Here is a 22,553-nt window from a genome sequence, read left to right on the forward strand (position 1 = left end):
GTAACATTCGGAGTCCGTCACAAAGCAGGTCAAAGTTGCTCACAAGCGGTGGGCATCGCGCGCGAATCAACAGCTACCTGAAATCAGGTCATTGGTTTTTGTCTTCTGAACAAATTAGGTCCAACAGGTCAGCGTGTCAAAAGTTTCGTGCCCAGGAGGTCACGAGGGCGAGTGCTTTGCGAATGTCAGTTCTTGCGAGACCATTACAGAGCGCCGCTTGGCCTTCGAAAGAGGTCCGGGTGTCGATGGCGCTGGAATGGAAGTAAAACACATGGTAACTGACGGCGATTCAACATCCGCCGTTGGGACGGCAGAAGGATTATCAAAGCAAACACAAGCAATCATACAAAATCAAAACAAACCGATCCTGTTCACCGCGGACAGACCATCATTCGCGGTGCAGGAACGGCAAGTTGGTCAAAACAAATGTTCCCAAAACCGCGCAACAAATGCTGCTATGAAGAAGGACATCATTGGTCATGAGTGAGTTATTCAAGAAATTCAACGGCAATTAACAACAACTTGATTGCTGCCAAACTTACCAAAACGGTTGAGAGCATAATCTTATGCTACTCTGGCAAGGGTCGGCACCAAATAACGGGTTGTAGTGGTGTTGATGGCACAAGACCGTCCACCTATCTGCTATGCAGTGGGGCCAAGAATCATTGAACATCACCACCACTGATCAGTTGTACTTGAGAGTACTGCTATAGATGAAAGTAAGTATGAGTGCCTTGGTGGAAGTGAAATCCAATCAAATATCAAATAATGTTGAGGGAAGCCACAGAGGTTTCAGCGCACGTTTGCCAAAAAATGTCCTTTTCCCCCGAAATGCGCGTGGTAGGGCTCATGGCAATGCACACTTGCTGAACAACAAATTTGACAAGTCGGTCATTAAAAAGGCTCCATTTGTAGGGGCTCCAATTAGGCCTGCTGCAGCCAAAACCCTGCAAGATATTCAACACAGGTATGAGTTTTCTGTTGAATAAGAACTTCCATAAATTTCAAGCTCTTCGCAAGAATATTTTGCAGGTTCGCGAACACACGCGGCACAAGAAGAGAAGTCCACAAGAAGAGGCAGAGACGAGAGCCCAAGGCCGACCCAAAGTCGAAGAAGACGCCCCAGCCAGGTGACCATTCATAGTCAACTATGAATGAGAGAAGAGCCACCTCAGTGAACACTCCGACTGTAGCACGGTATGCATTAGTATTTAAGTATTACATATTTTGAAATTTTTCAAAATACAACCTAATGACAATGTTACCTTGCTCTGGAGAAGACAACCTTGATGGTCACAGTTGTCATGGTGGTGGTGGCTGCATCAGATGAGAACAGATTCTGTTCTCATTCTTGCACCACTGTCTTGATTATGTACACACGAATGCATACAAACATGCCAAATCAGATGTATTGAATATACATGTATATTCTCAATCATATCAATGAATTTCCTTGATCATTAGCACCTTATTAGTGTATGTTGGTCTTATATAACTTGGTAAGAAAAATTAAAATCTTTTCTCATATGTTTTACAGGGATGGACAGCTGTTATTTCAACGTATTTCAACTGCATTTAATAGTTGTCCTAGGTTGTTGCCATGCATCTAATGGACTGGTTTGTCTCATGCTGAACTTAAAAGAATTTGATGTAAAGGCCCAGACTGCAGTTACCGGTTGTCTACGGTTTTGTGACGATGCATCTACTTGGTTGTGACAGTCCAAGGAACCACCCCCAAAATATCCTAACCTTGTCCATCATTCCCTGATCACATCTAAAAATTGTCCATCTGTCAGTTCCCTGGAGACGAATCTATGCCATCACCTGATGGCTCTAGTTTTCAATCATTTTCACTGTTGACCTACTTTTTGCAGTGTATGGTTCAAATACACTCACATGAAAACTTTGTGCATGCGCAGTAATCTAAATTGTCAAAACTTTTAGCCACACATATACTAAATTCTGATATATTTTTTTAAAGATGATAAGACCCTCATCCACTGCATACTAAGGATTAAATTTTTTAAAGGGACTATTTTACAACCTCGAGCGGACCTTTAAATACAAGGGCGTAACCCGAGGACGGCACCAATTCCTGATCCACTGGCATCGGTGCCAAGGATCATCTTTCCAAATTTGTCTGGATAGGCTAAGATCGGGCTTGCACAGAGTTTGTCTTTAAGGTACTAGAATGACTCTTCACATTCTTTGTAGAGGGGTCTGGCAAGTGCTGCTAAGTCCTTCACAAATTTCCGATAATAGGAGGCGATACCAGTGAAAGATCGGATGTTGGTCTTGACCAGTTTTTGATCACGTGTATATTTCATTCATCGGTCGATACTCCTCCTTCAGATACTTGATGCCCCAGATAATTAACAGAGATCTGGAACAGGAAACATTTCTTTGGTTTAATTTCAGATTTGCTTTTCGGAATCTTAAGAAAATATTTTCCAGGCTTTCAATTTGATTTTATATCGAGGAACCATGCGTCAAGACGTCATCTAAGTATATGAGACAAATTTCCCATTGGAGGCCAGCTAGAACGCATTCCACCAGTCTATCAAATGTTGCGGGTGCGTTCCTTAATCCAAAAGGCAACACTTTGAACTGGAATAAACCTTTTCTTGAGGCGAAAGCGCTCTTCAATTTTGCGTCCTTGCTAATACGATCGGCTCAAATCTAGAGTTGAAACCCACTTGGCTCCATGCAAACTATCTAAACATTCCGAAATTGCAGGCAGACAGTATCCGTCCCCTGTCGATATTTGGTTAAGACGACGATAATCTACAAAAACGGCAATTGCCGTCTTTCTTAGTGATAAGGGTAATCGGAGAACTCCAAGGTGAGGTAGAGGGCTCTAGAACTCCTGCTTTCAACATCTTCTCGGTTTTTTTATCTGCCTGCTCTTGTTGCATCATAGGTAATCTTCTGGCTGGCTGCCTAAGTGGCGGTGCGGCTCCTGTGTCTATTCGGTGTTTCACTCATAGCCCATTCCAACTTGCCTGCGCCACGGGTATAATGCCGGTACATACTAATTCTATCATATTCCAACCACAAGCCATGTGAAGTTTGTTGACGTCATCAGAAACTGTGCTGTCGGGAATAAAAGGGCCTCCCGTCACTTAATGTCTGTCTTGAGTGTTTCCAATTCTACTCGTGAACGGCTGTAATTAATCTTGTTGGCTAAATGCCCATTCCATCCACTTCCCAATATAGTAGTACAAGCTCTAAATGGGAATTCATAAACTATGAGCCGGATTGCAACCCCTCGATGGTACTTAGTTAGTCCCGGACTTCATGAGATATTACCAGATATTGAAGCTGTCAAATTCTGCGTGGGAGCCGAATGAAGACGTATTCCTTGAGAATATCGGGGTCGAATATTCTGACAACAAACTGTTGGTGTCTCCGTCAACCAGTAGCCATGTATTATTAAAATATGTCACAACAAGATTATTTGAGACATTCTGAAATATGGAATTGTATAAAGTGCAGAAACTGCAAATTTGATATATTTTAAGATTCAATTTCAATTTTAATAAATATCCCATTCAAAAAATTATATATTGATATAAGTTAGGAGCTGACCAACAATAATCTGGTGATAGTAATGTAAAGTAGGAGTAAACCTGAGGCCCTGATGGAACGATATGCTGACGAAGAAGATCCCCTCTCATGAATTGTGTGAACGTGATCAGGAATCAAACCGGGACCTCCGAGATGATAGTCGCCGATGTTTCAACTCTGCCGCTGCAACAGCCCTATATCAATATGGCTATATCAATATGGCCATCGTGTGTCAATTCTTCTCTCCTAATCATGGCGTTCCCTCCTAATACTGACCTTGGGTTTAACTTGGCGATGGCAGCAAAGCAATTGGATGTAATCTTTCATTCCACTGGCTTTGTAGTAACTCAATTTTATTGGCCGACCATGCAAATGATATACAAACTTTTTTCCTCAAAAAAATTATCCTGCGCGTTGGATATCGGCGGAAGTCTGTTGAGTACCATTTTCCATTTACTCAGTTTACCGCAATTAACGGCACGGTTTCACTGACTCTTGATTGTCTAAAAAAACGATAAGTGAATATCATCGAAGCATTCGTTAATGCCGACAGCCCTTGTCTGATTACAAGTGTACAAGAAGTGGTTTCATCGCATATGTACGATTATCGACCTGTCTCATGGCATGAGCTGCAGAATAGCCCATTTCCTGGTAATCTTAAACTGGGTCTCTGAAATGACTCAGTGTGGTTCTGGAAGCCCAATATGCCAACTCATTGATTACAGTTGATATGCATGTTGTCACTTCCTTGAAGGCGACACTTGTGGTATGACTCGGCTCCCGCACTTCGTTGCAGGTGGTCATCTGTTTTCAGACACGAAGATGTCACGTGGAATTTAGTTCAGCCCTCATTATATTTCATTCCCGAGAAGTCCTCAGACTTAGGCCGAATTGACATGTTTGTACCTAACAACTTGTTTCAGATTACACCTGATTATTGGATTGACGAGGGAAATCCGCCTGAATCGATGGCCATTCTCACATATTAAAGCACATGTGCAGATCCGTGTATAGGTAAAAAATAAACCAAACCTGCTGGTATCTCTGTTTATTTTTGTCCTATTACATGAGTGGTTCCTTTATTAATCATTGTCACATGAGTGGTTCTTTTACATGGTGTATATGAAAAATTAATCACTCTCAAGATACCTTTCTGATATCAATGTTATTTTTGTTACCCAGAAGTATTAGGGTAGCAGGAAGGGTTGGGCGTTTGTGGTTTCTGAGTCTGAGGGGGTTGGTGTCTGTTGACTGTGCTTTAAGAGAGACTAGGCATGGCGCCAGTCTCTCTTAAAGCACAGTCAACAGGCATTTGGTCTCAGTATTTGGGTTTTGATTGCCATGACTGTACCCCTGTAAAAGTCAGAGGAGGAGAAGTTTGGAATGATGAAAGCATTGAAGAAGAAGAAATGTTATTATATATTGAGGAAAGCAAAATTTATTATGAGACTAGAAGGCAGTGTCCTGACTTGATTATTTTGAAAATGGCAGTCTGAACACATTAAAAGGTGGAACATGGCATTTTATCGACTTTGAAGTGTTCCGCAGTTAAAGGGAGACTATAGGCAGCAGCTAGGTAGGCAAGATAAAGTCATACAAATTTGCCAATAGGGGTCAGTCATATCTCTAGGCATGGCGCCAGTCTCTCTTAAAGCACAGTCAACAGGCATTTGGTCTTAGTATTTGGGTACAGTATCAAGGCAGAATCTAGGCAGCTCAGAGAGCAATGATTGAACGATGCTGTGGACAAGTCCAAGGATACTGCATCAGTCACGACCAACTTCTCATCAGAAAGCGTCACCACCAGCATATTCAATGTTCAGTTCCAACCTGTACCAGTCCAATGCACGCCTGTCATGGTCAGCAGTGGTCAGCTTAGCGCGATATGGAACATTCTTCCGAAACTCAAGCGAGGGAAGTCTGCTCCTTCTTGTCAAACATCGTAGTGAAATCGTGGTACAGTGGGGCGTCCTCGAGGATTGCAGCTGGTCGGACAGACGTGAGGTGGAATGTGGGCGGCTGCACTTCTTCGTTGATGTGCGATGGCAGATAGCACAGTTGTTGCGTTGCATGACAGCTGAAAGTGAATGTGATATCATAGAACTGAGGCGTTTGCAATGAGACTATAGGTGAAGTAGAAGCAAGGAGTGAAATGGGCCATCTTCCAGTGACTAATATACAGAGTAAGGGCACTGGGTGTTGTTAGATTCAGCATTGAATGTATTCCTCGTACAAGCGTGAATAGTGTGGACATACAGTGAGAGGTGAGAGACCCCTATTGACTACTTCTTGTAACTTTATCTTGGATATTATATTAGTATTGAACTTCTAGCCATGGATTATGAAGAAATTGAAGTTGTAGGCATGGAATATGAAAAATTATTCAACGTTGAAAGACATTATTCCATGAGGCTTTGCCGTGATCGCAAAGAACGCGACGCGATTGGTTCACATGCTAATGAGGTATGATAATGATAATTACCTCTATAATGCTACTTGGATAGCGACTGTGTCGTTGATTGCAACAGTGGTCTATGTCAATGTGTGCCTGTAATGTCAATGAAGTATGATGAGGTGATGACGATAGTGCAATTGACTAGGTGGCGCATTTTAGAATCAGCAGTGAGCACTGTGTGTAACATGGTGGAGGCAGCGGAGATAATAACTGTGTCGAAAGTATTGTTATAGGGCCTTCCCTAGGCCCATGGGGTTAAATTTACAATCCACGATTGAAAAGACGTAGTTTGATCGCATTCAACTATAAATCCATTGAACAGTTGTGTTCCTTGGCTTTAGTCAACCGATGACCTTTTGTTGGGCCATGATCGGGGATTGTAAACTGTAAATGTATTATGGACTGGGAGACGGGGGAAACACAAGTGAAATAGACCAAAACAAGTGATTTTGGGGCTTTGGTTTAGACGCATGTCCCACATGCGCCATGCGGGATTATGCGGGATTATACGGTTCATGTGAACTTGTTGACATCAACATGATCTAGTGCCGTTATTGGTCATGGTACATGGTAGGCCTAATCATCATGGCAATATGTTTCAGGAAAAGCTCGGAGTAAAATGAACTGCCGATGAATAATGATGTTGTTCATGTTTACCATGTTTACTATACATAGCCATATGGTATGCACTGGCCAGTGCACTTTCTGCACGTCGTCATGGTCATGTATGTGATACGTGATACCTTGCATATTTTGTTTTTTGAATGCGCATGCTTTTTGGGCAAAATCACTTGTACCAACACTAATGAATAATGTCTTCTTATCCCTATGACTCCATACACAGTGAGGGCATTGTCCCATTCTCATCAAATGGTAACTTATTGTACCGTATTAGGGTGGAAGTTGGGGAGCAGATACCTACCGCTGCACGCCTGTCATAATCAGCAGTGATGAGCTTAGCGCGATATGGAACATTCTTCAGAAACTCAAGCGAGGGAAGTCTGCTCATTAGCATATCTCGCGCACTGCTCCTTATTGTCAAACATCGTAGTGAAATCGTAATGGAAAACGTCTGGTTTTGCGCCAGACGTTGAGACTAATAAGTGAAGAACTAGTAGGTAAAGAACTTCTACTTGCGCGAGACTGCTCTGATAAAATTATCATTGCAGAGACTACGGTGACGTACACATATATTTTTTACAATCAAAAATGCCCTCAAAAGACGACATGGAATGATTATTTTATTGATATTTCCTACTATATACCTTCCAATTATCACTTTATACAAATAGATCGGCGTTAGGTCGCATGCTTTTCTTTCCTGGTGACACTATAAAGCAAAATAGTTGCAACCCCGTAAATGCGCTATAAGTCCAATAATAAGTGACGGTGACCCGTTATAAATGTTTCGCCAGCTTCGCTTTTTTGCCGCTACGCGGCGCGTTGGGCCCTTGCGTCCAGGAGTGTTTCAAGTTTCCCTTGAGAGAGATTCGTAGTCCAAGACTTTTCAGTATCCAGTTTGTTTTACTCTTTCGAATTAAATCTTTGGAGTACACTGTTCTCATATTCATACTTTAACCTCTGCTTGCAATTGTTTGCTCGCCAAGGACAGTGCTCATCATTTAACTCTCGCATATGTACCCTTTAGCCATATCTTTTGGCTCAATAAAGGAAATGCCAGCTTGGGCCCGCTTCCTCCCCTTGATCAGCTTTGCACTGAGTTCCCCTGGCCCTATTCTCTGACATGGAGGCGCCAATGGTGTCCTGAATGCAGTTGAGGACGTGTCTGTCCAGTGGAAGGCCCGTGCTCCAACTCCGCCGGATATGATAATTCCGACCCATGGGCCGATTCCAGACTTTGATGTCCTGCAGCAAGAATTTAAAGAAAAAAGAAGACTGACAGAAGATTAAAATAGTCAAACAACGTGCAATTTGGACAAGCCATTCTCAGGAGCCAAGCCGTCAGGATCAAGTAGGACCGCATGGACCGTCAGAAAGATGACATACCTTTGTTTTTTTAAGTATCGAAGCGGATGAACGAATATTGACGATATTTCAACCTCGCATTTTCAAGAGGTGCTGATCGAAGATCGACCGTGTGTGCATCAAATTTAGTTAGTTTAGCACAACAGTAGTCTGGTGTTTCGTATGCTACTTTCTCTGAACGTGGATAATAGTCCAAAAGCACTGTTTATATTGACCATGCTATTCAATATGCTCAATGGGACCCACCGACTACATCTGGATTAGCTTACCTGACAAATTTCAACAGGAACACGAACTCTTCCATACTGTTGATGCTGGCTAGGTGTCCACCTAGAGCATGGTGCCTACATCGCTTTTCCGCTTGCGTGAAGTTCACATGCTTAGCGAAGAACTTGTAACATTTTCTATTGAATGGTCGCCATTTCTTCTGACAACCTGCACAAAACAAAAGGGGAAAGACAAGATAATCGATGTTTGCAGTTTGCATAGTTTCTTTGGCAATCAAACATGCGTGAACGTCACGTTACGTAATAGTATAGTGCTAGATTGATGGGAATACATTTTCAGAGCACTTCACTAGCATATTTGAAAAACATGATAAAACATTTGAACTGTTTTCGATTAAACTACTAATTAGAGTAGACCTTTAGTAGAAATGCCTTAATAGTTTACCATTCCAAGTTGCTTTTGAAGGCACCGATGCCCATACCTCCTCTTTAATCGCGGGGTGGCAAGAAGTCATGGATCGTCAGGGGACCGAAGCCCACGGCACAAGCAGACATCAGCAACTCCCTCAAGTAGTAATAAAAGGACTTTCTCAAAATTAGTTGATGCCACAGAAGACTTACCTCGGTTAGTCGACTGGGGGGAGGGGATTGAGGATTTTTATTTTGCTGTTTTATAGTCTCTTTGTCTCTTTGTAACATTATTTGGCATCACCCATGTATTTTTTATGCCAATCTACCACAGCATTTAGTCTCTCAAGGGGGAGGAGGTTAAGGTAGAGTCTTACCGAGTATTTTGTGGCGTCAGCTAATTTTGAGATGGTCCCTAAAGGCTATCCTCCTGATGCAAGGTCTTGTGTGCAACCAGGAGAACGCGAGTCCATGGGTACCAATGTAGCTCCTCTTTCACAGAAGTAATGTGGTCCCGCCTCCCGGTCTGCGTGAGAAGTCTTGCTGCAGCATTTTGTGCCTTTTTGCAGCCTGTACAACTGGCAGTCCGGAAATCCTAAGAAACGGGCCATTTTGAAGATCAGGACGAGACGTGACCAATGCATTCACTGTGGTTTCTCTGGTCCTTTCGTCCATTTACTTTCGGATTATTTTTTGATTATTTTCTTTCTTCTTCTGCGTTCGGAATTTTTCAGTCAGTCCGTATCGGTAACGAAGTCGGTTGTCCTAGAGAGTTCCACCACTGAGCCCCAGAGATACTAGTACCAAGCTTTTGAGGATAGATTCAGATTTATACATGTATTGTGTAAAGCTGTAATTTACGTCATGAAATAGACTGCCCAACAGATTTGTTAGTCATGATTTTAGTCGAAGGATGCATTTGCCTCACAGTATGATATCATTTAATTGAAATTATGATATTTATCAATTCCGATAATGGGTGAGTCCAATAATGGATGTGTTTCCCTTACCTGGTTTGGCGTTGATATGGTTAATGAAAACGACAACACAGAGAACGAGAAAGAAGCTTGCTGTCTTTGCCATCTCGACCGCCGCTGACAGTTGTCAATGATCCACGCATCTACCTTATCTTATATTTCCGTGGTGAGTTTATTCCACCACTGTCTGGAGTGTTTACCAAGATAAACTGACCGTCTCTAGCCAGAGGGAAGTCTGCTGTTTCAAGTCGGGGTTATGTAAAGCTACACCATTATAAAATTAAGTCATTGCCAAATATTCTTGTATTCTGCCAAAAAAACAGTCAAAAGTCTTATAGCCATGGGGTAGGCTCTTTGTGAAGTGGCACACGGATAACGACAAAATGAATATATCCAAATTAACCTATTTTGGGGCAAAAAAAGTGGAAAGAAGCCGATATCACAGTATGATTCCATTGAGCTTTCCGATGTTAAACATGTTGCAAGTCATAACACACTCATCTTGACCCGCAATGTTTTGATATCTCTTAATAACTCACCCAAACCCTTGACATTTTCCGCCTCAGAAGCTGTTTTTGGCCCAGGCAAGCATTGATTTTGGACCAATCAGAACAACGATCTCAGCAACTGCAGTAGTATCCGATTCTGATCGACAGTACGATTCTAAGCGACAATACAATTTGAAATATTCACGACCACACGTTTTTAAAATTGTGATAATTCGTGTTTCGCCATGGCGCAGCGGAAACAGGGAGAGGAAAAGACCTTTAGAATTTGTGGAGTTGAAGCTAGTTTTTGTATTGGCTATCCCAGGAGAACGAATTTCTGCCTACAACCCTGTGCCAAGGAAACGGATTCTAAAAATACACTAACAATTGTATTAGTTGGACTGTTGCCAAAACAGGCGACGAGGTTGGACAACGTGTGATCGGCGTTGACCCTCTGTAAGTTTTCAGATCAGCGCTGTGATTGAGGCACGCGCTGAGAGCGAGAAAATCGATGGAATCCGTCATGGGTTTGTGGAGCTCGATAGTGGTGTCGCAAACGCATGGGAGTCGGGATGTAACACACTTGCAACCATGACATGTTGAATTGAACGGTTTCTCTATCGAAGTTGGGTTTTAAATTGGCAGGAACCTTCACAAAAGAGTAGACCTAGAAGCCACGGATTTGGCTTGATAAAGCTGGATGCATACTCTGCCCCACGACCAACACCGGCGACTGCGCAGCGTATGGCCGAGACCGAAGCACGATTCTGTCTGCTGCTTATCGCGAGCCATAGAGCATGCTGCCAGGCCAAAATGGATGAAGTTTAAATTCTGTAAGTGGTTTCGAATATTTAAAAAAAACGAACATTTATAGCATAAGCATATATTAAACGGAGTTTAGTGCGTGGCGTTAGCATTATTACAATGGTCTGGTTGGGGTAAGCAGTACTACATTAAAAATGTTAGGGGTGAGGCTTAGCTTTACATTGCATGAATGTGCAAATCCTGCGATCACGACGTGCTACCCCAAAATGTCAAAATAGAGGTAAGTGAAGAAGTTCTGCTTTCAGTACGTGCATGTCCAGGTCATTGCTGAAGTTTATAGGATGAAGAGGAAACATCCCTCACATAAGATTTTCGGTAGTGACATCCTTGCTCGCGGGTAAAGCAATGTGAGAAAGGTAGACGTGATCACCAAGTTCTTATTCACAAACCTTTGCTTCACCTCACCATTACTGGAAGAGTTATTTCAGCTTGTTATCCCCACATTAATAATCTTTAATTCCCATTGTCAAAGCCACAACAGGAGACATTTGTTGAACTCTTGCGAATCGCCCACCGATCAGACGCGCGACCTGGCGCCGGTGACCAACGATGTCTTACAGTGGAGTATGAATTAATACGACAATCTCTGCGTCTAGATTTTGATCCTGCGTCAGACGCCGATGGTCGTGTCGTGACGGGAAAGACGGAATAAAAGAGCAGAGCCGATAATGCCATGCCGCGGAAAGAGAAATAATTAGCCTTTCCCTGCACTAGCGCTGAGAGATAGATGAATAGCCTTCACCTGCAACGCTAGAGATAGAATAGAAACAGCCTTTCCCTACGACGCCAACAGCCTGTCATGCATGTCCGTCATTCACCTCCAATTCTCGAACTGTGAAAATATTCATGTATCTGAATGTCATCATTTTCTCACCATTTCCCATATTTGTAGTAGAAGCAATCGGCTGGAGAAAGTCTCCATTATCGTTCAGTAATAGGTTCGGTTCTCGCCTGACCTTGCTCTTTGCAATACGACTTTTTATCGTCACTTTAATTACTTCACAAAATCTGCGTGCAGATATCCAGGGATTCAGTGGAATACACAACATTCTTACCATTCTCATGGAAAATAATAATTTGTTGTCGTAGTAGAAAAAGAAGATGTATTTTGAGTGCTTTTCATTGAACATTTGACACGAATATCGAGCAGCGCGTGGCATTCGGATTGATGTGATTGCGGTTTTCCTAAACTTAGGATAAAGAAACTCAATAGTAAAACGACGAAGTCGGCGATTCTGTCTCACAACATCCATGATATGTCCGTTGTCTGGGTTGAAAGCGTGTTCATGCCAATCATCCCAGCTCGGACCAGCCGAAAGTGTACCATGACCTCCTTTCCAAGTTATATTGAATAGAGTAAGCGTTGACTTTCCGTTCTTCGAGTTCCATTTGTGATCTTTACATCTTATCAAGATCATGCCATTATAAAATATCGGTGAAAGATTAAATGTATCGTAAATTGATGATGAGCACAGATGTCCTTCCGGTATCAAAATGTCATTCACTTGACCAGATATGATATCGAACATCTTATAAACTACTGTCTTAGATCTGAGTCTTCCGAATACGTGGTTTGCTAATATCATTTTCATATCATATAGTTTGTGGAAAAACATCACAACATTGAAAGAAACCGATATATTTTGAGTGAGCCTGTAATTACCATATCCATCCGGTCGGTACACAAGAATGGTTTTGATATGGTCGGCAATGTTAGCATCCCGATGATACACAAATAAAATTGAATTCGAATTTTGGTCATGCATGTACTCGATATGTTCGTCATGACCTAACATTTCAGATACAGGGGGACTCAACTGCAATCTGCCGCGTGGCTGATATACTAATATCTTTTTGTGCTGAGTGAATATAAATTAGCGTTGTAAAATCACGAAAGCTCGGAAGGCTCATTCGACAAAACTCACTTCGCCAAAATTCGCTTTGACAAAACTGACTTTGTCACTTCGACAAAACTCACTTCGACAAAACTCATTTATAAGTAGTGTACTCACCAAGCTCTTCTACCTTTAGTGCTTGTGGTTTTGGAAGATAAATACGAACGAGTTTTGCTCATCAGAGATTGATACCCTCGTTTTGGGTGGATCCGTGGCCGCCATGATAGCTACTATGACCTAAAACACATAGGTAGGTATGTAAAACACGATTTGATTGGTCGATTTTGTCGAAGTCAATTTTGTCGAAGTGAGTTTTGTCGAAATCAATTTTGTCGAAGTCTTTGTTGAAGTGAGTTTTGTCGAAGTCAAGTTTTGTTGAAGTGAGTTTTGTCGAAGTCAATTTTGTCGAATGAGCCTTCTGGGCTTTCGTATAAAATACTCCATCAAATTATACGCACAGATCACGAAGACATCTAGGCTAAACAAAGGGACATGAAAATAAACCATGGCTGTTACGGACGTTTAAAGAGGAGATGTTAATGAAATATCAAGGATTTTAGCAACGTATGCAAAACGCCTATCATCAATTCGGCTTTAATAAAGCTCGCTAATGAGAAATAATAAGCTGTTAATGAAGAGCTTAATCATTACTAATCTCGTTAAGTTGTTCCAGCTTGCAATTGCCCCTAACTATTATCAATTTCCTCACCTCAAATACCGTTGACATTCCCGACATTTACAATATCCGACTAAATGTCTGCATGGGTATAAACTATTCTCTGACGCTATATTTGCTGTACATGTATAATATTCAATAAAATTGTAAAGGACTGGACGTGCTGCCGCAAAGCAAAGGACAAAACATCTCTTGTTTTACCTCTATTTGAAACATACGATATCCCTTCTTCGCTTTAACTTCGTCTTTTTCCAAACACGTTCCCCTTTTGTAAAATGTTTGACAAATAGATTTGCCGAGATGCAGGAGTAGAGAAATAGTAGTACAGTTAGGCAGTCCAAAACAAAATGAAGCACATTCGACGGGGGATCGCCTCAGGTTTCCTTGAGAAGGTGTGGCAAATGTCAAATCATTAATTAGCCATTTGTAATTGATATTATTCGGGTTCATTTTCCTTGATCCTCTCACGCCCGAGCTTTGTTAGATAATATGACTTTTTCAAGCTGATTTTGCCGACTTGATCTTACTTATTCGAGATGGCTTAGCATCCCCAAATTTGAAGCGAGATGTATATACCAAACTGGTGTCACACGAAGCCGACTATGTATGCAACAAGTTGCTAACTCCTGGTCATCCCTTAACGCCCCAGCAGGGTGGCTGAAAAAACATAGTTAGAGAGACGTCTCATAGACGGTGGTTGGAATTTCCAAATGCATTTACTTGAAACCTGGTATGCCACATACGGAATGGCGTCTGCCGTTTGATTGATTCTGGCCCTTTCCATTCAGGAGATACACAACTTTTTTCGTTTGGTACGATTTGCTACTTTTTCACAGAATTTTGCCGAAACGAAATCGCAATTTTTCACCACACTTCTATCAAGAGAAAGGGTATATTTCTTTATGGAAAGGGAGGGGCGGTCTGGGGATAAAAGAATATATGAGGATTTTTGAAAATGACAAAAAAATGTAGGTAATGTAAAATGTGGAATACTTGGGGCATTAAATGAACCGTGCGCTTATTCTCTGTTGGAGTTGGCTCGGCCTCTCGGGAAAATCTTTGTAACAACAAAATTTGAAAATTTCGATTATCAAAGGTCGATTATCCAAGGGGTGTTGTTACATTTGAAAAAGCTGTATCTTTACACCTTAAATCTTTAAATGTAAATTCCGAAAGCCGTTCGCTCCTTGTTGGCAAGAGACATACCGAAATTTACTACTTAAAACATAGTCAACGAACATGTATTGTAGTTGTAACATCTTGATCGATCAAGGGCTACAGTCGCTACGCCGTTCCAGTCCACTCCAAGGGGTTAGGCCAGTTGGCGAAGACGACCAGAGGCCTTGATTTGTCAGGATGAGTAAAAAAGGCAGAAAATTAAAATGTAAGCAATCGCAGGCTCACTGTACACGCTTATGAGCAAAATGCCAACACCCTTATAGATGTTTATTCCAAGAAAATTCAAACAACGGACACGAAAAAATAGTGTGGCCATTCTTGATTCAAAACATTCACATCAATCATTTCTCATACGCCGAAAATGAAGGGACCAAACATGTTTCTGCCTAAATGTTTGTGTTCCTATATGTCTTTACGGTTTTTATCGAAATAAGCGCATTTGAAACGAGCTTTTCATTAAACCAGCTCATGTTCAGATATACTCGTTTCAGTGATAAAAACACCTTTCCATTGCAAGAGGAGGTATGGTAACTTGAGCGCACCCTTCAACATTCAGATCTGCAGGGCACAGCGTACACATCTGTCATGTCTGTGCAAAATCAGGTAAAACCTTACTCGTCGGGGACGCGTGGCGGAATGTTTTTCGTATAGTAGTTTAGAACACAGCAACGGTTTAGAATGACGGGCACATAAGCCCTGAGCCAATCAGGTATGAAGATGTCTTGGCCTGTTCAATTGGCATGGTGCTGGGAGTGGTCCTGCCCAGAGATAATGAACCGGTGTTAGATCATATGCATCTGTCATATGAATGTTACGAGATGGCCACAAGTAAATTTACCATTGAACTGTTGAACGAGGGGTATCTGACCGTCCGAATTTAACATTGAGAGTACATTTCTGGTGATTTCCTTGTGATTCAGCGATTCTCCCATGGCTCAAGCAGCACTATCCAGGGCAGGCTGCTCGGTATATGGTCGAAGCCCTGCCTTGAATGCCCAAGATTAAGACAAGATCCACGGCAATCTGGGGAACTGATTCTCCGGGGTGTAAGTATCAGTAAGGATTGATACATCGACTGTCGGTGTGCGGCTTCTATGAACATAAAATCTCATCTACACACATACGAATTGTGACGATAAACACAAAGAGAAATTGATAAAAGAATGGCTTTGAATCTATATGCCCGAGATGATCAATTGTTTACTGATTGATAATCGATATTTGCACTATATTGGTGTAAGGAAATACTTTTTTTAGTGAATGATAATCGATATAAACGTGAAGCACCTCGTATCTCCAATTCAACAACTCAACAACTGTTTTGTCCTTAAAAGAGGAGAATCATTTTACATGCAGGAAATTTCATCAAATCGGTCATGGTGCCGAAAATATTATTCTGCAAAATATATTAGAATGAGACGGCCTATTTTAAGAGCGAGGAGCAGAATCAATTTTCTGATATCTGAATGAAAAATCACCATTATGTCTGATAGAATCCTTTGCAATTTCACATTTCTGAAGAATGGGGCTCATCTTTGAATTTTTGAGGCAAAGTTAAAATGCTCTTGTCGTGATTAGTAAGGTCCTTACTTCACATCTCTATAGCCGATGATGGAATGTTTTATGTTCATCAGTTGCCTCCTAGGTGGCATGACAGAAGGGAGCAGGTTCGGCCACCCGGGAGTCAATCGATGAACTAAAGTTTATTGCTCTTCGCTTTGGGCATGACTAAAGTGCAATTTTCATTATAAAAGGGCAAGTTTACTTTGCGCCCGAATGTTATCGCGATAGACAGCCTAAACACGTCTATGGGCTTGCACAATTCGCTAAGAAAACGGGAACAAATCGTGCGTTCAACATGGCGATGTCTTGGCAACGGAGAGGACTAGAAGTAAGCGGCAATATCTCGGTTCCATCAACGATGGACGGCTTGGTGAGCGCTAAAGATGAGCAAAAAGTCTCTGCTCCGCTTTGCCCCTCTCTCAACCGCGAATCTAGCGACCTTTTTATTCATTTGGCTGCCAGTCGACTCGTGAAAGACACTGCACGTCATCTCGACTGCGCGGCCTGGGGCGACTCTAGAAATCACCGAAGGTTTCATTTTCAACGCACAATCCCTCAAAGTACTCTTGCCCTGTCCAATGTTGCACTTTTTTAATTTGCCCCGGATCGAACCGAACAGCCAGTCCATTGCCAGCTAGCAAAAGAAAGCTAGTCATCCTGGCTCAGAAGGAGTCCATATGAAATGCCCCAAACTTGCATCGTCAAAGAGAAATCGATATTCAATCTCACCCATTGCCGACCTGGCTAAAAAGGGTAATTTTCAAGAATTCTCCCGCAACGAAAGAGTTTTTAGATAAGTGACAAAAGCTGCAGTGGCTGGTGAGCAGCATCAGTAATGGTTGGTCAACACTAAAAGCAATTGGCCTTGGCTCCAGCAGACGAATTATTTTACTCGGAGACATCTAGTCTGCTCAAGCCTCTTTTGAAATCCTCATCTGATAGTAATTCGGTACCATTAATTCGGCTAACTGAGCCAAACGATGCTCCAGCTTATTGATAACAAACACGAAAATCATTGCAGACGTGTCATCACATACCATCTTGACACGGTATATTCGGATATAGAACCGAAGCACATGCCTACCCTAGTTATTCGTGTTTCGAAACAGTGTATGACGCCGGCTTGGCGTGGCCGTGGCGCCTCGATAGATATCAGGAATACTCTGCATGCGGTCATCGAATGGTGCCAAATATTTATTCTAAAACATCTTGATTTATTAGGAACCGCTTTTAACGGCATAAATGCTCTTCGCCTACTGTGTGACGCCGGCTTGGCGTGGCCGTGGCGCCTCGATAGATATCGGGGAATACTCAGCATGTGGTCATCGAATGGTGCCAAATATTTATTCTAAAACACCTTGATTTATTAGGAACCGCTTTTTACGGCATAAGTGCTCTGCGCCTACTAGGCGAAGCCGGCTTGGTGCCTCGATAGATATCGGGAATACTCTGCATGTGGTCATCAAATGGTGCCAAATATTTATTCTAAAACTCCTTGATTTATTAGGAACCGCTTTTTACGGTATAAATGCTCTGCGCCTACTGTGTGACGCCGGCTTGGCGTGGCCGTGGCGCCTCGATAGATATCGGGAATACTCTGCATGTGGTCATCGAATGGTGCCAAATATTTATTCTAAAACACCTTGATTTATTGGGAACTGCTTTTTACGGTATAAATGCTATGCGCCTGCGATGCCTCGTTTTAATTTCAGCGGCTGTGGTTTAAGGAATTGCTACCAAACTGGAGATATATCAAAACCGATGCGTGGTCGAGGTTTTGGCCAACATTTTAGCTCCACCCAAGCGGTTTTGGTAAGACAATCAATACCGGCACTGAGATATCAATTTCTATTCTAAAACATCCCAAATTAGATAACGAATAATGTGGTTTAAATGGTTTTTTACTGCTTCCATCTAACCATAACCGCTAAATTCAAAATGTGGCACCGTAGGAGCATAGTGCATTTACACTGTAAACTGCGGTTCATTATCAATCTATAATTTTTAGAATAGGCAACCAAAACCGCCGGGGTTGTTGCAAAATATGGAAGTAGTAAAAAAAGCATTTTAAAATCTCACTATTCTTTGTTTCAATTTAAGGAATTGAACCCGAGGCGGAGGATCTTGGTTGAGTTACCAAGACACTCTCGGGTGGAGCTAAAATACAGTCCAAACCCGAGCCGACTCCATCCTCGCCGGCCCGGCCGGAGCGCCGACAGCGCCGTTGTTTACATTATGTTACGGCAACGTTACAGAAAATGAGACATGTACATTTTGTACAGCGCGCATAGGAAGTCCGCATCGGCTCGCTCAAGTGATGCTAAAATCCGCGCAAATGGGCTATTTGGAGCGTTTTTCTCGGCAAATATGTGTAGTGCTCATTAAAAAACTTAGGGTGGTTGATGCTTCCTTGACTGATTTGTGTTTGAAGCAGTGTTTTGAGAGCCTCAAACTTCTGAAGTGAGCTGAAATTCCATTGACGTGACGTGTGCATGGTTTCCACATTTTAGTGCAACCCGAGGGAACTTGGTTGCGTGTCCAAAACACTCCGCTCTCAGAACGAGGCTTATGCATTTTCCATTTAAAAGTTGACTTTACGGTACTAAGGTATTTTAGAATGAGAAATTGATGCCTTACTTTGGTTTTTGATTGTCTCACCAAAAGTGCTTAGATGGAGATAAAACGTAGGCCACTGGCAAAACCGAGGCGGGTGGCCTACGTTTTAGTTCCGCCTTCGCGGTTTTTGGTGAGACAACCCGCCACTACTCCAGTTCGGTATTAATTCCTTATACCAAGACACCGATTTTGGTGCTCGTGTCTTAGGGTCATTTTTAGTTCTAAACCACAGGTTGGTGACAGTGCAGTCTTGCTGCTGCAAAATTTGCTTCAATCAACGTCCAATGAATTGAATTCGTAACTGGTTCGTCGCTGCCGAGGGCATTACCCAAGACCGTGGCACTGCATAGTTGGGGGCTAAGCAAATAAATTACAATTTTCCTGGAACTGGGTCCTCAGAACCGCGTAAGGGCCTAGCATTGAATGACTAAGTTCACAGAATAACGGTTGACTTTGGCTAAACAAAGGTCACATGTGGTCAAGTAATGTCATTCATGAACGCTCAACAAAACCTAGCGGATTTATTTAATTGAAAATAAATTTCTAAATATCTTTCTTGTTGCTTATCTTGACAATATTGAAGTGAGCCTAACTTGCAAGCTTACAGCCTGGGGAGACATAAGGAAAGGTTAATTGTTCAAGAAATAACATTTTTTCAATGAAACCCTGTCGCACAGCTAACAAAGAAACACTGGAGTTACGTCTAGTTATGCGCTTAAAGCTTGCAAGGTGTACACCATGCCAACGTAAATGGTAAACTGATTGTGTGATCTAAAATACAATCCTAGGCCTAGCTCAAAAAGCAAACGTCGCAGACCAATATGTCAAAGTACTAGTATGTTGGTCGAAGACGTTATTTACACACCAGCCCAAAACTCAAGGAGAATTTAATCCTACTGCGAAGACGAGTTCTGAAGAGGAATGCCGAAGGACTTTCCAGTATCCTCTTATTGGATCTGAATCATGATTTGAAGCATTCGCCGAAATCCGCAGGTCGCCTGTTGCATAATTTATCATATTGCACCATTTGCTTCTCTGGCGCCGTTGCGATACCAGCAAGGCGTATTAGTGACCGTCAGGACATCACCCGTTATAAGAGGTGGAGGCATGGGGGAGATTAGCTCATTTCTTGAGGTAGTTGCCACCCAGGGATTTATAGCTGGTCTCCAGTTAATCTAATTTGGATATCACCACTACGAATGACTTAAAAGGAGAGGTGGACTAACGGGAGGAGTTCTGGAACGGGCGGCGTCAAGAAAGAAACAAGAAAGTTAACATATTTTTTCGGTGAGTTGCCCGAATTTCTTTAACATTTCTGCTTGAGATCTGTGGTAGTTCCTCTTTGATTTGTGCTAATTTAATCTTTAACTAAACTTAGCTATCATGTTTAATGACAGAGGCTAGCTTCCTCCAAGTTACCCTTATTTATTTAGGATGGAAAAAGAATGGTACGATACGTTTAAAGGTTTTGGTCGTTGGTATTGATTAGGCAGGTTTCCCTCCCCACAAACAACGAAGCAAGTACTACAAAGAACTGTGTGATTTCATCAAGTCATCGACTCATAAATCTACTTCTATGACCGTTCTTATGTATCAGTACTTCGTCACTCTCTTCGTATGGGTTGCGAAAACTGCCAAATGTTTGCTTATGGGTCAGGGAAATTGATATCACACAAGAGCAATCAGATCAGTGCCAAGGGTCAGCGATTTGGCGTGCATGATTTTTAAGTTCTAGTCTCCCACGGGCGCAATTTGTTGAAATATATATCGTATAATATGTATTTACTCGATTGGAAATGTCTTTCAACGAACTGAGTAGATCTTTAACGAAAGTTTTTAAACTGAGTGTAAGACATGTTGCTCTGTTTTTACATTAAAATAAGATGCATACGTTTCCCATGGTCTCCTCGGGCCGCATGCCATTCAAATTTGCGGTTCTTGCCTTTCCTACCTTTAGCTAGAGCACGACGTGTGTGACAAGCGACTTCCATTGAATAGCCCATTGGTATGGCACGCTTTCAGGTAAAAGTGTATTCTGAGGAAAAACACCACCCCTTACCATACGCTTCTGACCCTGTCCCTTCGCATTATCGGTACTAACCGTCCCTGGGTAGGTGCAACTAGTTCAAAATGCAAAACCAACGCATTCGAAAACCAACCGAAATAAACTTTATTTGACATTCCTTCCCTGTTCATATTTGAAGGCATTGTTAAAAGACAAAAGTTTCATCGCTATAACAAGATTATTCGCACCAAAGTGCCAACCAAGCGCTATTATCATCGTCTATAGTCAATACTCGCAGCAGTCGAGTGTTGGTTGATATCAGATATCACTCCTCACCATAAGTACCGATCCAAGACTAAAGAGCATTTACCCAACTCAAATATTTGTTCCGTGGATTCACTCCCACCCTGAAGAATTAGCACCACGACATTTCCCGAGGGCTTTTTTTCGGTTCGGCCCGATTTGAGATGTGATTTCCTGTGAATGTCACCCTTAGTGATTCACATGTAGCACCAAAATCAAAATTTGGTGGCTCGAAAGTACATACATTTGGTGATCCGATAAAAAGAGCATAGAATTTAAGTGTTTTCAGATTTTAAGTAAAACCTGTGACAAGCCAGTAGTAGTTGAGAGAGCCAAACATGATAACTGACCTAAAATCTTTGCAACGGATGAGTTGGGAACGAAAATTTGCAGGCATGACGTGTAAAAATGTACCCCTGGTCAAGAGTCTGGCCTTTAAGGTTCCATAGAGGCCACGACCGTCAATAACTTTGAAATGTCCGATGATAGCATGTCCGGGGAACAAAGATTGTATCATGCGCTTCAATATATAACTTCAGTTTCACTCCCCCTAACTACGACTGCCGCGGCCTCGAATGTCTACCACAATTGCTTTTAGCAGTCAGATTCCCAATGCAAACTCCAGGTTTTTTTCATCAGCGCATGTTGTCATTTTCTTTTTTAGACTGAGGCCTCGTAGTACGAAAGCCCAAAAGGCTCATTCAATATTCAAAATTCAAAATTCAACAAATATACCCAACGAATATTGAACTTTTGATTTTGATTTCAACCAATTGGCGACTTCAAGATACAAAATATTCGAAATTTCAAACATGGAATTTTGAATTGTGAAGACAACTAATATGCAACTTCAAAATTCAAAATTCGAGAATTTCAAATACATGTATTGAAATTTGAATTTTGAAGTCAACCAATTGTGCAACTACAAAATTCAAAATTCAAAATTGTACGATATTGATCTATTGAGGTACCACTAGATTGGGTATAGGGGCGTTACTCTGAGCCTCATCAGCAGCATAAAATAGCAGAAACCAAGATGTGTACAGTGGTGAAAAGTCATTCGTGTTTTTTATAAAAGATGTTAAATTTTCATTGGAAGAACTAGGTAAATTATAATTTGAAATTTTTGAATTTTTAATTTTGAAGTCGCACAATAAGTTGACTTCAAAATTCAAACTTCAATATTTGTTGGATATTTTGAATTTTGAATTTTGAATATTGAATGAGCCTTCTGGGCTTTCGTACTAATGAGACTATCGTACCCTGTTTGCACAGAACACGTCGTGACGTCGGGTAACCAGTTTAACCTTCTGCAAATCTAAATCACAGTTTTCCATTGCCTATATTGGCCTGATTTCTGATTAATCTCAAGCTCATCCCAGA

At 41.8% G+C, this 22,553-nt stretch overlaps 2 protein-coding genes across 2 annotated transcripts in view; one reads left to right on the forward strand and one right to left on the reverse strand.

Moving 5' to 3' along the window:
* Positions 1-7,644: 7,644 nt before the first annotated feature.
* LOC135497040 (snaclec bothroinsularin subunit alpha-like) lies at positions 7,645-15,750 on the reverse strand. The gene is made up of 5 exons (XM_064786703.1): positions 15,522-15,750; positions 13,706-14,161; positions 9,654-12,792; positions 8,278-8,443; positions 7,645-7,888 (listed from the first exon to the last, which is right to left on the reverse strand). Exons 3-5 carry the CDS (start codon positions 9,724-9,726, stop codon positions 7,645-7,647), a joined length of 483 nt encoding a protein of 160 aa, XP_064642773.1. The 5' UTR covers positions 9,727-12,792; positions 13,706-14,161; positions 15,522-15,750.
* Positions 15,751-19,878: 4,128 nt separating this feature from the next.
* LOC135488065 (hematopoietic prostaglandin D synthase-like) overlaps positions 19,879-22,553 on the forward strand; it is a 38,468-nt gene continuing 35,793 nt past the window's right edge. Inside the window, exon 1 of the mRNA XM_064772472.1 lies at positions 19,879-20,149. The gene's annotated coding sequence lies outside the window, so the exon portion shown is untranslated. The remainder of the gene's footprint in view (positions 20,150-22,553) is intronic.

This window comes from Lineus longissimus, chromosome 1 (genome assembly GCF_910592395.1).
Source record: "Lineus longissimus chromosome 1, tnLinLong1.2, whole genome shotgun sequence".
Taxonomy (NCBI): Eukaryota; Metazoa; Nemertea; class Pilidiophora; order Heteronemertea; family Lineidae; genus Lineus; species Lineus longissimus.

Excerpts from the sequence above, each read along its gene's own strand:
- LOC135497040 (XM_064786703.1), bottom strand. The coding sequence starts at position 9,726 with ATGGCAAAGACAGCAAGCTTCTTTCTCGTTCTCTGTGTTGTCGTTTTC. Across the intron at positions 8,444-9,653 it reads CCATATCAACGCCAAACCAG|GTTGTCAGAAGAAATGGCGA; the intron begins GTAAGGGAAACA and ends TGTTTTGTGCAG. Across the intron at positions 7,889-8,277 it reads TTCCTGTTGAAATTTGTCAG|GACATCAAAGTCTGGAATCG; the intron begins GTAAGCTAATCC and ends TTCTTGCTGCAG.